This window comes from Falco rusticolus, chromosome Z (assembly GCF_015220075.1).
Source record: "Falco rusticolus isolate bFalRus1 chromosome Z, bFalRus1.pri, whole genome shotgun sequence".
Taxonomy (NCBI): Eukaryota; Metazoa; Chordata; class Aves; order Falconiformes; family Falconidae; genus Falco; species Falco rusticolus.
The window spans coordinates 296838-312704 of record NC_051210.1 but is presented as its reverse complement, the minus strand read 5'-3'; the positions used below and the strand labels follow the sequence as shown (position 1 = coordinate 312704).

The window sequence follows — 15867 nt, the reverse complement described above, 5'->3', positions numbered from 1 at the left end:
TGCCTCTAGCAACTGCTTGTAGTTAACAGAAAGTAATTTCATGTTGTTTCTTGACTATGCAGTTAAATCTCTTTCTAAAACATATTTGTAACTTCCTTTGGCTCTTACGAAATGGGGTGGTGGGTGCCTGTGCACGAGGATACGCAAACGCTGAGGGATTTCTGTGGAATAAATGGTAACCCCAAAATATCTTCTCCTTTAAAATTAATTGCACTGGGTTTGCGCGTGCTATCCAGTTGCTGTCTGGCTTATTTTGATGGCTGATGAGACCCCGATTAAATTAATTCTGCTTTTCTGATGATGGTGTGAGGAGGGAAAGAGAAAACAGCACTGAGATACCTAAAAGTTGGTTTGGAGAAAACAATTTTGATCAATGGCATATTTACATGATGTGAGAGAGCGGAAATCTGAAATCTTTTGATCCATTTTTAGATGCTGTAGACAGTTTAGAAAGTACCAGGTCGTATTCAAGGAAAAACTTCATGGAATTGAGACTGATTTACAAAAACAGATGTGCAAGAAGGACATGGAAAAGCTTGTGTGCGTTAATGGTTGTATACAGACTGCCAGACATTTCTTCAAGGATGTATGCTGGATGAATGTCACTTGTTAAAAAGCTAGGTAAAAATAATTATGGCATTACTGAATATATATGATGCTCTTAAGTGGAGAACACATGAAAAAATAATGAGAAAATTGATAAACAACATGCACAGTTAACATGTTGCCAATGTCAGGAAAATGCTTCTGTAAAATTGTCCGTCAGTAAAGGATGCTACAGATTGAAGCCTAGCTGCTACGAAATTTAAAGAAAAAAGCTTGAATTACTGTTTATTTAGAATATACCCAAGCAAAAACCCTCTTCTAACAAACTGATGCACCACTCTTTTGGCATCTGGTGTCCTCCAGCAGCACTGTATTTTTTCTGTGTTTACTTCAATTTTAGCTATAATCAGAAATCACCTCAAAGTAAATATCTGTTAAGAATGTTCCGCTAAGAAAGTTATTTCAAATGTGGTACTTCCTCCTTTTGCTTCTGATCGTGAAAGGTGATTAGTAGACAACATAAAGGTTAAAGAGAGAGAAAGAGAGAGAAAGGAAGCTGTAAATCATCTAGAATGACAGTAAAAATTAAAACATTGGGGTTTCCTGGGCTCCCCGGTGTATTAGCTAATAAATATAACCATGTTTTAGTTCTGTTCATCTTCTGACTTTACAGGCTTTGCAAATGTTTGTGTTCAGATTAATGTATAAATGTATGTGTAAGTATGCATACACTTAGTGCAGCGAGTGTGCGAGCGTGTAGTGCCTGCCTGCGCGTGCTCTCTCTGGGCACGTATGCCTGGGTGCAATATAACAACATTTGGCGGGTCTCCTAATAAACATTCAAATAAAATCTACGTATCCCCATGCACGAGTCTCCTCCTTCTCCTCCTCCCCTGACTCATCCCCACGCACCCCCCTCCCCCACCCCACTTCAAAGCTTGTGGTCCTTTTTCCATCCTTGTACTAAAAGGTTTCTTTGTAAGCCAGGCCATTTGTCCGTCATTGTTTGGGGTCCAAACAGTGGTAAAATACCCTGTCACCGATCCAGAGTGCTGTGAATGGCAGCTTCTCTCCGGACAATTGGCAGTGGTGCCGAGAAATATTCCTGAGAGGATTATTTAACCTTTCAATTTAGGGGGCACAAAGCCTGGCTGATTAATGAACTTTCTGATGGGCGCTGATAAGCGGATCTATTTCTTTATTTCCTCTAAAAGTGATTCCTTCTCCTGTCCCATATTACTATAATCTTAAACATAAAATGTGGCAAATAGATTAAAAAACAGCACTAAAGAGTTTATCTGGCTGGCAAACTGAAGGAGCTAAATTAAAATTGGTAATGAAAGCAGTGGCTGAGCCCTGTATATGGTTTTTAAATGCGCTGTGTATTTTGAAGAGACTTATTCTCCAGCTTGCCTGGTAATGACTGCTTTTGGTGCACAGTCCGGGGCTGGCTTCTGTTATCCCCCCAAAAAAATGAGTTGTGTTATCTGGATGACTGCAGACACATATGCATCCCCCTTTCTCACTGCATGGGCAGACAAGGTCGATAGCATTACAAGGTATTTGTGGCAGTGCTTGTTTCAGTTTTCAGAGCTGCCAGTTTTCAGCCAGATTTGAATTACAAAAGAAGAAGCTGGCATGAAAATTGAAAGGGTTTATCGGCTAGTCTGAAGCCTCATAGCACATTGCTTATTTATGCAGTCCATTTGCACCAGGAAATGTAAAAAGGAAATACATTTTAAAAATAAGGTCATAAAGACCCAGATATGTTTAAGATGGCAAATAAAATATAGATACCTATAATATCTTTCCAGGAAACGATTTCACTTAATGTTGCACATTACTTCGGAGGAGCATTTATGTTACTGTCATAAATTTGTGCATTTGTGTCACTGTATAGATAGTCTCTGGGGATTAAGAAGGAAGTGTTTGCTAACTTACTTTAAAATTAAAATAGAAGAAAGATAGGTTTGTAGTTTGAGAGCTGCATCAGAAATAGTTGAAGTTTAATGCACCGTCCTATTTAAATAACGTTTTGCATTCTGTGTAAAATTAGCCATGGACGACTGGATAGATGCCACCACCTTTGGAGAAAATTGGGATGCCTTTTAAACCATGAAGATTTTGAGGCATTCAGGGATTGTATTGTTGTTATCCTTACTATCTTGCATATATTCATTTTCTCTATGAACCTGAGAATTTTTTTGTCCATTTTTCAGGAAAGGGTTTTTGAATTAATATTTTAGGATGTTTTTTTCTCTGCTTTTAAGAGTATCAAACGATTACATTCATTTCTTTAAAATATGTAATATTGTACTTTTTGTCTCTTCCTTTTAATGTTTCCACACAGTCGATTGTAGATGCTATTTGCATCTATTTAAAATGCATTGTAGAAATGTCTTATTTCTGTAGAAAATAACCACTTCACAGTGCTTATACTGTGGACTGAACAAGTTAAATTTCTTCTTCTGGGAAAGGTTTTGTTTTTCCAGACTGTGCAATCAAAAAAATATTTTTTTCCTTGATTTGTAATCTAATGTGTATCATGTACTTCAAAACAAAACAAACCGAAACCTGAAAGTTTAGTTAGATCACTTTTTTCTTGGTTATTTTGCTGCGTTTTGGCGCAATCCAGGAGGAACGAATGCTACAAGCACATTTAGTAAACTAAATGTCAAGGTGTAATTTGTGGAAAGATACTCAGGTGTGACCCCCACAACACCTGTTGGAAGAGCAAGTTTATTTAGATGGCTTTAAAAATTAAGAATAAAATCTGGTAAAGAAATTGTTCTATTTATAATTGTTTGGAGTTTGGGGAGGAGTTAAAAGTCAAGATACCAAATTTGTGTGTTTCTCACTTATTAGCATGCATCAAGCTCAGTATGTTTCTGTCATGAATTTTCATAAGGATTTTTACTACGTAGCATGTGTGGCTTAATGATGCAATCACCTGATAGACTAGGAAGACTCCAAAGGAGACGTTCCGGTCTGTTGTGTACATAATACTTGTTTCAAAAATCTGCCTAATTAAGGAATTACCCAATGGAATGCAAGTCTACTGGGTGCATGACATGGTTAAAGAAAATAGCAACAACAAAACCCCTCAGTATAATTACTATATTACATGATATCCTATATTGGCAATTTTGAATATAAGGGAATGATGCTAACCTGCCATTGTTTTAGCTGGTATACAAGTAGATTATGATAATTGGTAAAGGGAAAAGAAATGTGTATTTTTCAGTGATAGAGCTGTTGTGACTGTTCCCCTGTCCAACTCCAGTCAGCAACCCACAGTGTGTAATGATTCACTTGATGATCATCTTTCAGTGACTCAAGAAATTGGTGAAACATCACTGCTAATGAGTTTTACTCCCAGCCTCATGTCTTGTTTGTCTCAGAGAGTTGCACAAAAACAGACTGCGGTGTGCAGAGCTCGTGTTCATTGTGTCGGGCACGTTATTGGAAGGAGTGTCCTGGGTCTGCTTTTTGACTCCCCCTGCATTCTTTCTGTAGTCCACTGTTTAATTACTTAGCTTTAGAGTGCAACAAGAAATAACAGTAAAAATTATCTGACAGATTAAGTATGAGCATAGCGATGTATGTAAATGCATCAGGAGAAGTAACTGTCTCTTCTTGGCGTGCAAGAATGGCGTTGAGTGACTTGGAGGTGGTGTAAGTAGCTAGTCCTGGGGTGCAGTGGGTGAAGGGTTTACAGAATTATTCCCTCGCGTGCTAAAATGGGAGTTGCCCAAACTGGTGGTGTACGTAACCAAAACCAAAACCTCAGCGCAAGCCTTAGGCAAAGGCAGCGCGATAGCTGATGGATCAATGGAGGGCATGACCCTTGTTTCATCTGATTACGAGCCCATGGAATTTATCTGAATTTTAGTTACAGAAATTTAGTTACAGTACAAGGAATTTATCTGAATTTTAGTTATTTTTCACTGTGGTTTCGTTGGCACGTGGGGTAGGGTGCAAAGCTTTTCTTTTCGCGGGTGCGGCGCATCTTTGCGAGTTACAAGGTGGCTCTGTCTGTCTCCCGTCCGGGCTTGAGCTGCTGTTGGCCATCAGCGACACTGGGTGTGTGTTGTCGTACCAGTGAGGATCACAAAGCATGCCATGACGCGCTGCGCTGCGCTGTAGAAGTCAGTTGGCGTGGCTAGCCACGAGATGCATTTTTCCAACACGGGCGGTCTGAATGGCACAAAAGGGTCTCACCTCTGGTCCCCCAACGCCATCGAGGTCCATGCATCACATAATGCAGAGGAGCAGAGAAATCCACAAAAATAGAAGTCAGAAGATTTTCCTTAATTAGTGAGATTTAGCCAGATTGCAGATCCTAAGTAGTAATGAGCTTCATAAAAGCAAGCCCTCATTGGATCAAAGTCAGTGCAGATAAGGGGAGCTCAAGGTCACAGAGGGAGCTGCCCAGCAGGTCCATTTGCATAAAAAATTACTGTCAAAAATAGGCCAGAGAGGCAGCCCTGGCATTTTGATCTCTTGGCCTTTGTCATGGAGATTCCTAGTTGAGAAGGGAGGAAGGCCAGTGTCCCAGATAATGATTAACTGTTTTAATGGCATTCATTCATTCATTCCGCACTAACTACTCATGCAGAAAAAAGGGTTATGTAAAATGACATTAGAAGAAAAATCATTTGTAATCGTTGCATCAGGCTGCACTTTGAGGAGACATTAGGAGTAAATCCATGGCGTGGTAGGCTTATGCTTTATCTTCTGATATTTACTGAGTTTACTGGTGCATGAAAAGCTTTCAGCAAGAATAGCAGATGGGATGGACCTTTCATAGGTAATGCTATCTACCAGGTTATTACTTCTATATATTGATAGTGAAGTAATCTCCAAGATATCACCCTACAAATATAGATTATTTAAATGTTTGTAACAAAAAAACCTATAACATAAAGAAGCTACGTTCATGAATAGTTTATTTTGTACCCATATGGCTGGAGCCTTTAGATGCTTTTTTAAGCCTTCAATAATAACAAAACAGAGCGTATATAACATGTGGGTTTCCTTTTTGTTTGGCCTTGGAAAGGAGTAAAGTTATGCAGAGTTGTAATCTGACCTGCAAGTATTCAGTTTAATTTCTTTCTTTAAATATGACCTTTTCTAGTAACTAAACAAAAGGCAGCAGGGTGGGGGGAAGCTGGCCTGGGAGGGGGTGCAGCGGGGGAGGTTGGGGTCACAGGGGGTGTATTCCTAATAAATGGGAGCATCGGAAGGGCTCCTGCACTAGCGGAAAGCCCCGACGTATCTTTTCACACCTGGATTATAGGTGCCGGTATCTCTAGCAAGGCAAGGCTGTTCTGCAGACACCTCTCCATCCCCACAGGTGCTCCTCCATCCCCGCCGGTGGCACAAGGGCAGCGGGGGGATGGTAGCACCACCGGCACTTTGCACAGCTGCTGCGTTTCAGCTGGATCTCTTGTTAGCCACTGAGAGCTGCAAGCATTTAGTAGCAGGAGCGCTCACATACCGGTGAGCCAGTGCCAGGTGTAATTTCTGAGTCAGGTGAGTTAACTCGCATCTCCTGCTGCCTGTTTAACTTTTGGATTATGCGGAAGCACCTATTGCAGGAATGTGTAAAGGCTCTTTACTTACTAATTTAGCCATATAAAACACTCCGGTGTGCGTGCTCCATTTCTTGTCAACATCCATACAGCTGGCAGGTGGTTTCTTTTCTGTAAAAAGTAACAGTATCTTACTGTTCAGTGCAAATTTTACTGGAGTTTCCATGTAAGAACTCTAATGATGGCCACAATCATCATTATTTATGCTGCACGATGCCCATTCAGCAGATGAAGGTGTTGGACCCTACAGCAGGTGCTTTAGCAGACAATACCTTGGAACGTAAAGGATCATGTCTCTGGAATAATGCATGGTTTTTATAACTATGTGTTGTTGTTACACTGCACCTTGCAAGGACCAAACAGTATAATAGTGTCATTTTCCAACTGATGTTATGGTTCATTTTAAGGCCTTCTAGCTGGCAGAAAGCGGAATAGAAACGTAATGGTCTTGATTTTATTTTTGACAGCTGTATTGCACTAGTATTCTGGTCGCAGAGCTCTCCAGCAGAAAGAGCCTGACTGAAGGAACCTGTTTGGGTTTTGTGGCAGCATCCCAGTGTGGGCCTCAGTGGACATCAGCTTTGAAAACACATTTACTATGGGTAAAATTCTACACGGTGGGAAGACGGAGGAAGGTATCACTCGTAGGATTTATTTTTGCTCTTTAGGAGCCCTGTCCAAAGCGGAGATGATTTCTGGAGCCACTCCTCATGCTAAAAACTAACTAGAATACAGGTGATTGATCCAATAAATTTAACACACAGATTTTTTTCCTCACAGGGAATATACAAATGTTTGCATTTGGCTGGGGGTGGGTGAGTTCCTTGCCTGTTCTATGTATTTATGATAAAAGAATACCTGAACTACTTAAGCCGGCTTAGTAAGTCACTTATACACTGCTGTTAGCTGGAGAGCGCTTGCTGTAAGACATGGATGAGAAATATACAAATTACTTTATAGATGGTGGTTTTTCCCTTTCCCTGTTTCCCCGCCTTTTGTCACAAATCACTGTTGGATGTGTCACTCTTCCTGGTCTTTCTTTAGCCTCCTTCTGCTGAGTGAATGTGAACTGAGGAACATGAATCTGAAATGCATTTAAACCCGAGGCTGAAGAGGTTCAAAATAAGGTGACCCTGCAAGTGTGATCAGATTCATAAAAGATAGGATTGGAAGATTTCTGTTGTTTCTGACTATTTTACAAGCACTGCTGTCATTCTTCTGGAGGCTATGCAGGAGAACACAGCGGCTCTAACAGCGGAAGAGAGTGGTGATACAGATTTAAAGAAAAAAGCAGTTCCCCGAATGAGCATTAGCAACCACTACTAATTTATTTGAAATCCAGGCCACTCTCCAGTGCTCCTTTAGTGCCAGAGAGAAGGAAATGCATGCGATGTGGGAAGCAGTAAGGTCGCTCTCTTGGCCCGCTGCTTTTTAGCTGGAATACACGCACCCCTTGTTCATCGTGTGCCTGCTGTGGCTAGGCACAAGCTCCATGGCCACTGCTTCTCCAGGGGACGAGCATGTTTGCGCATGTGAAAAGTAAAGGAACAGACAATACATTCACGTAATCCACTTTGTGGTAGTAAACAGGGGAAAGAAAAAGCACTGCCTGTTCCCCTGAAGTTGATGGACCGTGCTAAATCTTCCTTTGCCCTACCTAAGCCCCAAGAGCAGCTCTGGACTGTAGCATCGTGTCTCCTCTGCTGGGAGGAGAACCAGTTCCCCATTCTCTAGGACGGACTGGTAGGTTCTCCTGCGGCACGCCAGCTTCAGGGCACCGCAGCTGGAAGCAGGCATAGGCTTGGGAATGCCACGGGTGAAGGCCTGGAGATCTCCATCAGATCTTTGCTGTATTGCTTTAAGCAAAACTAGTTCAGCAATACACAAATGTGCCTATCCAGCTGGTGGATGCAATATCTGATGGCCCTGTCCCTCCCTGGGGATGGTGGCACATCTGCGAGAGGGGCAGGGGGATGGGAGACAAGGAGGAGGGGAGAGAGATAAATCAGCAGCCTTTTTTCTTGTATTCAGAGCTGAAATAACATGGCCAGGTGGAATAGATACTGGGGATGCCTCTTCCCACCTCATTTGTGATGCTGAGGCTGAACCTTGCTCTTCAAAATTACAGTAATACGAACCACTTGCTTCTTTTTCCAAGTTAATATTCCAACTGCAAGTAGGAATGTATTGATTTAAGCATAATAAAATTATATTTATGTAATTTTAATTTATTTTTAATTCAGCACTCGGAATACTGCCAGACCTGATTCTTGCCTATTTCTGTGTTTCAGACAAAGCCAGGACCAATCAAGGCAGCCAGTTCTCACCCTGAGCACTCAGCTTTGGTGTACTGCTACAACTGCTCTCAGAAGGGACACTTCGGATATGTAAGTCTCAGCAGTCTCTGCTTCAGTGTTGAGTACATCCTTGGAGTAAAAATTCATCTATGCCGTGGCGTGTGGTTGGAGAAAAGAGATGGAAGAGTCAAGCTAATGAAGGGCCACCCTAAAGAAATGTTTGTGGCTTTGTGGCGTTGCTGCAATCAGTGGAGGCCAACCTACAAAGTGGTCTCACCCATCTGGTTTAAAGATACGGAGGAAAAGTTACTGTCTCTCCTTGGCGGGTTTATTGCTTTGTTGTTTAAGTCTTAAATCAAAATGAGACTGCCTGGGAGACAGAATATTCATTAGAAAATAGACAGTGACAGAACACAGCTTCCACACCCCCCACCCCCCTGTGGCTCATGGGATGAATTATTAGTGCCTCACTGCTGTGTTCGACATCATGCAGGATTTTTCACCACAATCAGCCCGACAATTTGAATGCCCGTTTTAGGAATTTTCCATTTCTCCCTGCTTTCAACTATCCTCATTTGTAGTTTCGTAGTTTAATCCAACATCTGAATTAAGTCTGACATCAACCCTCTGTAAGGTACACAGCCTGGTGAAGGAGGACATCGTGATCCTTAAGTGGCCTCAGTGAAAACTGGAGGTGTGCTGCATCTTCTAGGATTGCTTGCTTATGTTTATCACCTCTTTCAGTCCCCTGTCGTGACAAGTGCAACTCTCTACCTGCAAATATGAACACCTAACAAATGTTCGTTCTTTTCTTTGATGGAATAGGTCCAGGGCCCACAAGTATTGTAGAAAATGAATGTTACTTATGTGTTGGATGGGCTAAGTTTATTGTTTCCTACAGCAAATTCCCGGCAAATTCCTTCCTTCTCTCCTGCGTGCTCTGTGTGTTGACTCCTACGTCAACTATGACTACTATGACTACTGAAAATGTACTGTGAAAAGCCTGCTGCTGTTTTCAGCTAAAGGGTTAATCCCTGCGGGGAATAGTGGGACAAGTAGGGCGGGTTTGCTGGGATCTTCTCATGGCAGAGCTGAAAGATAGATGAAAGATTTTTAGTGCCAAGCTGTCTTTGGAGGCACATAAAGATTTTCCCCTTCAAGTGGTGCGCTGAGGTCATCGTGAACATCCAGGACATGCTGCTGCCCACGCAGCCGGATTGGAAGGGGCAGGAAATACTCAGCGGTTTCAGTCCAAGCTTGGTAGGAGGAGACGAGCATGAGCCAGCAGCCCAGTGGCACCCTGGCACAACAGGAGCGCAAGCACTGCTTCGGCTGCAGTGCACGGGGCCCAATCCTGCAAAACATCTGCTCGTAGCACAGCTACAGGTGCGGCAGCGGTGTAAGACCCCAGTGATACAGTCATGTGAACTAGCTTGTTCTGCCCGCTGTTGGGGAGTAAAGCTGATAAAACCTATGAAAGCAGCGCTGAAACTGATCCTGTTAAAACCAGAATAAAGCCCCTGCCAGTAATACAGGCACTAGAATGAGCATATCGAATAAAAACTGAAGTGACGGGATTGAAGAAGCGGTGAGGCTGATTGCTGGCAATGGATCAGGAGCGTTTTCCTGAACTGTTAAAAATTGAGGAAGGCAACCGTACATGGATACGAATAAGGCTGCTGTAAAAATAATTAGTAAATCTGTGGGAGGAGCTGGTAGTAGTTACTTGAATAGAAAATGGGCGAAGCTGCATGAAGTCAGTACAGGAGTAAAGTGACTCAGGCACAGCATTGTATGTCTTCCAAAGTTAGAGAAGATAAGACAGTACGAGGAGCAGAAATAGCCTTAGCAGTGACTGAAGGAAGATGGGAGAAGTCAGTAACAACACAGAAGGGCAGAGATACCAGACCTTTGTATACGCACACAGACGAATGTGCGGGGCGCGTGGCAGGTTATGTGATGATAACCGAGTATTTGCCTTCAACTCACTAACCCTGTTCAAGAACGGCCGAGGAAATTGGACTGGCAGGCTGCACGTGCATCTTCACAGCGACCCAGCCAGGCAGGGAATGCATCTGAGAGCTGCGGCTCTCACTGGCTAAGAAAACCAAGGTCATAATCAGTGCCTGAATTCCTGCAGCGAGCAGCTCTGTCAGAGCTTGGAGGCTCTTGCCTATAATTTAAAGGGGAGAAAAAGGTCTTTGGTTTGGTTTTATTTCATGTAGTTCTTTTTAAGCAGGTAAAAATCAGTTGTGATGGCAAGCATCTCTAAACTTTTGTCCCCTTTCTGTACCTCAGGAACACTATCCTATTGCTTTTCTTAAGCAGTTAAAGCAGAGGAGTAACAAACTGACCCAAGAAAAAAAGGCTGGTGTTAGTTTTGTGTACACACACCATACTCAGTGCTTCCCGCTGCAGTCCTTTCCTTTCATGTTACCATTTAATTCCATTTAGGAACACCGGAATTCCTTTCCTTTGCTAGAGGCCTAGGGAGACCTTTCCCCAAAAGAGAGACAAGAGCAAAATACTTGCCTAATCCCAGAGTTAACTGTACAGTCCTGGCAAGGAGGTCACTGCAGATCACTTCTTGTTGTTTCTAGAAATGGAAACAGTTAAGACAGTCATGTTTTTACGTGAACTAAGGGCAGGATTTAATAAGGACGAGAAATCTTATTTAGCAGCCTTTTCATCATACTTCATTTCATAGCAGTCCACACATCCAAAACATTGTCTCTTGCGGTCCATGACAAAGATGTGGTCATTTTAAGGGACACCCCCATGCAAAGTTAAGAGGGAGGGTAAGTTAATGAGGCACAGCCCGCTGCATTATTCAGGCTGCAGCAAGTTCTCAAGGCAGCAGGGATAAGGAACTGTATGGTATCCGCAGATGTACCTTGCATTCACATCCCAGCGTGCCAATCGCACAGAAAAATCCTCCTGCAGGTTGGTAGCGGCTTCTGCTTTCCATGCTCTGTACGATACCTCCGATGCTGAAGGCTGTCCCGAGAGTGTTCAACAGTACCTGGCGTATGGGAGCAGCGGCAGCTTACTTGGGAGGGATGCTGGGCATTGCTGGGCTGATTTATCAATGCAGTGGCGACAAAGAGGAAAAGAGGAGTGCTGATGGGGGTGGCACGTGCCTTTCATTCACTAAATCTTCTCTGTCAGCGCCTTAACAGAACAAAAATAATGAACAGGCCATGTGCGTGCAGGGCAAGCCCTAGATTTGATGCGGCATCTCAAGCCGTACATTTCACAGGTGCCACAGAAAGCTGAATGTGCCTTTGCCTACTCCTGTGTAAAGCCAATCTATGTTGTTTTCAGGAATGGCAACGTTTAGAGACAGCATTTTCTTTCATTTTATTTCAGATAAATAAAAGCAGGTAGCTTTGTGCTCTGCCTAAAGGCTACTCGGAGCTTTCAGTCATGTGAAATGCAGGTAGTTGAAGTGGCGTTTTCTCTGTTATGCTTTTCCAGCCTCTTAGATCTGAGGGAGCACATGGAGGACCCGGGAAAGGTGAGAGGGGAGGTTGTGTGGTGGGGTGATAGCTGGCCATTCGAGGTGTGCAATAAGAAATCCGGTCGTCTTCCAGGGTGTGCATGTCTCCGATGAATAGCTGCTGAGCCCAGCCTCAGGTGACGGAGCCACACGCCCCCTCCTAGGTCCCTTTCAGCCTGATTCACAGTGCGGTAAGGCTGAGCCCTCAGACTTGGGTAGGCTCCAGCTACAAGCTGCCGCTGCTTGTCCGTGCTCCTCCATGCTTGGGGAGACCAGCCAGTTGTCTCACAACCTAATGATGCCCTTTCGGAGGACACCACAGGGAATAACTTGATTCTTCACTTAATTTCAGCCAAGTCCAAATACAAGTGGAGAAATACGAAATATATGTGAAATGCATCTCTGATGTACTCTGCCTTGGCAAAAGAGAGGGGGGGAGGCAGGAGGACACGAAGAGAAAGGATATGCTGGAGGTGGCACCGAGTGGTAGAAGCAGCAAACGCAAGAAGGAAAGATGCTTAGCTTGTGGTGGAGACACCAGGGCAAGCGAAAGCTCCTGACAGTTTTTTGAGAATGGAAAGGCCCAGAGTTCACTAGATTTGGGCAGTAGGAAGCAGAGAGATAATATTGCAAAGCACAACGGGTAACAAGCAATTTACAAAGAGAAAAAAGCATCAGTTAATACCACAGGGTGCCCTGAAAAAAAAAAACGACCAAACTGCAGGAAGCATCCGCTTGCTCCTTCCCTCGGCTCACCCAGCCTTTCAGTCCGCCGCGTTTCTGCACCTGCTTTCACCCAAAATGACCTGGGGCAAAAAAGCTCCCCTGCAATTACAAGTGGTTTGTCTTTCGAGGAGGTTGGGCACGTGGTTGTGCTGGGAGGGTGGAGAGGGCAGCGAAGGCGAGTGGCGGGGGGACCTGGCCCCACTGCAGGCAGGACAGCCCCATTCCCCAGGTCCAGCAGCTGTGTTTGCAGTTTGTCTCCCGCTTACCTCCTACTCACCGCTTCTACCGTTGCTGATGGGCAATTGGATGGGCAGAGGTGGGATCCTCTCAGTTTGCTGCGAGAGGACAGCAGCTCAGCTCATGTAATACGTGTAACGTGGGATTATTGGATGGTAATAAAATTAGCAATGTTTAAAGAATTGCTGGCCACATCCTCCACAGGTACAGACCAGCACCTGCGGAATCCAACCCGTTTACCTTCCCAAAAAATTGCAACTCAGCCACATATGGTGACGCGAAATGTGTTTTGCAGGAGTGCTCAGAAAGGCGGATGCATGGGAGCATGTTCCCTACTTCTCCATTCATCTGCTACTATGATGATGAATACGATATCAAGAGAAGAACAAACAGATTAAAAAGAAAGGCTGCAGGTACAGTATATTTTGGGAGATTCCTCCTACCTTTCAGTTCTTAGAAATACTTTCTTCTGTGCTTGCTGCTTTTAGAAATATTGCGGGACTATTTTCCTGTGTTGAGAAAAGCAATAGGGATTTGAACAGTTAGTCTAACGATTGTAAAAGATTTGTGACTTCAATCATCCATGTCTGCCATGGAAATTTATTGTGCCGAAGTCACTAAAACATCCTCACATTGTCAGATGTTTTAATTCTAAAAAACATAGTGACATTAAAAGTGCTATAAACTAACAAGAAGAGAACTAAACTGTAATTTGTTAAGATTCTAGTCTATTGGCAGGATAAAAAACACTATGAAAAAATCTTTTCAGAGAGAAATTTTTTTCTCTACCTACCTTCAACGTCCATAAGGAAAGCTGTCATGACTTGGCCACTGGCGTTTTGTGTTTTCTGCATCAGTATTGAAATAAACTGCTCTGTTTTACAGAACTACAGGAAGCCGGCCTTCTGCCAGAACAGTCAGAGACACTGTGGCAGGAAGAAAAACACGGAGGGCACAGCCATAAGAAAAGCAGCAAGCCTTGGCAAGAACATAGGAAATACAACAAAGATGGCGAGTGTTACAAAAAGATGAGGATGTCCCAGGCAGAGAAACCCCGAAAAGAGAAATACAGGAGTGAAGTTGCAATGGACCGCTGTTTGGAGGACTTCCCTCAAGGGTGTAAAAGGCATGCGTGCAAGGGCAGTAAAATCCGTTACAAGTCCATTTTCCAGGCATTCTCGGGCAGCAAGACTGCGTACGTGCAGGAGCCTCTGGAGGGTGCTAAACGGAAGAGGAAATGGAAAAAGCAGAAGGACACTGGTCTTGATATCAATGAGAATTTATTCCTCATAAAACAAAGGAAGAAGAAGTCCAAACAGAAATTCTGGTGATGAGGAAGCAGATAGGTAGCACCAGCCTTTACTGGCTCCGGCTCTGCCTTCTGTTTATTTTTGTTCCTCTCTTAGCACGCTGATTTTGAGTCCGTCTCTGAGCCCGGGCAGCATGCCCAGGCGGCGGTCACACACCAGACATCCCTCTCATGAACATCAAACATCGTCTTTCATGAACGGTCCGCTTGACAGGTTGGACTTTGTGCCCCTGCCTGAAATGGCCGTACTTTCCAGCAGTCCCAGAATAGGCTGTAAGTTTATTTTTTTTGCTTGGGGAGGGCGGGGGGGGGTGATGGGGAAAGGGTCGTGCTGGGTTTGGTAGGGTTTGTTTCTTCACCAGTGAGATGTTGCTCTGCCTGTCAGAGCAGGATCCGCTGCTAGGGAGCACAGTGCCTTCGCAGCTGACGCTGGACACGTCAGGAGTCATCAGGACAGAGACCGGGGGCACAGATGTAGCAAATGTTCCCTGCAGCCACTCAGTCCTCTCCAGAGCGCAGCTGGGCACACTTGCACTGCTGTCCCTCCTGGAAGGTGCTACAAAGCCATTGCCTTTGCACTTTGGGCTGTGACAGTCTTCCGCCTCGTGCTCCAGCGTGGTGTCATGGATCCATCTCTCTCGGTGCCGTGGCTTTTGGTGCTGAGCACGGACAAGCTCTGCGCGAGTCTGTTCCCTCTCCTTGCTGACTGTTCAGCAGGGCAGGAAAAACCAGCTGAGAATGGAACAGAGTTTACATCTCAAATCACGTCCTTGCTCCCCTTGATGTGGAAGTTGTTTCTGGAGAAAAGGTAGCAGAGTATGAAAAATGTATTCAATTCCAGACAAACTGTGCTAAAATTTAGTAATTTTTCAAAACACAGTTATTTTTGTACACTGGAATTAAACAAGCATGTTGTTAAAAGGTTTGTAAGAATAATCGCTTCATCGAAGGAACAACCTAAATAAAACTTTACATGAGGGATATTAAAAAAACGTAGCTTTGTTCTACATTTTCTTGCATTACCAAACATAATTAAAAAGTGTCGTCTTCTCTTTACTGAACCCCTGGCAAGAGATTTTCTGGTTTTGAAAAGGAAATTACCTATGCTGTAGCTACTGTACTGTAGATTCATGACCTGCTCTGGACGATACCACTCCTTTTGCTAAGCATTTAATAGTAAATAACAGCACAGCTTCATAAAGGTGCGTGTCCTCTCTGAATTTTTACGAAGAAGCGGGCCTTTGGCTACAGTTCTGTTTCAAGATTAGGAAGCGTTTGTAACCTACGTTAATGCAAGGCTATCTGGGAAAGGGAAATGGGTACACTAGAAAAAAATCAGGACTGCCCTTCTGCCAGTAGTGTCCCATGGTAGTACTCCCTAAATTCATCAGCTTTTTGTTTGGCAAGGTCACCAGCGAGAACGCTGGTACTTCAGTGACCATATCACCTCATCTCCGAGGTGCTAGGGGTAGAACTATGCCAGCCTAATACTTGGGAACCTAATGCCCGGTTTTGCTGAAGTGTGTCCTTGCTGGCAACTGAAATTTAATTTTGCTTAACTTCATTGATTACATGGTTGTAAAGTTCCTGACGATATTGAAAAAGTAAATCGCTTTTACCCCTGATTTTTAAAAAAATAAAAACAATAAATTAATTCCA

The 15867-nt window shown here is 43.7% G+C and overlaps 1 protein-coding gene across 3 annotated transcripts in view; it reads left to right on the top strand.

Moving 5' to 3' along the window:
• ZCCHC7 (zinc finger CCHC-type containing 7) overlaps positions 1 to 15867 on the top strand; it is a 120072-nt gene extending 104205 nt beyond the window's left edge. For all 3 annotated transcript variants that reach the window (XM_037373542.1, XM_037373541.1, XM_037373544.1), the window contains exons 9-11: positions 8432 to 8527; positions 13195 to 13312; positions 13785 to 15867. In XM_037373542.1, coding sequence (XP_037229439.1) covers positions 8432 to 8527; positions 13195 to 13312; positions 13785 to 14230 — 660 coding nt within the window. In that variant the 3' untranslated portion in view covers positions 14231 to 15867. The remainder of the gene's footprint in view (positions 1 to 8431; positions 8528 to 13194; positions 13313 to 13784) is intronic.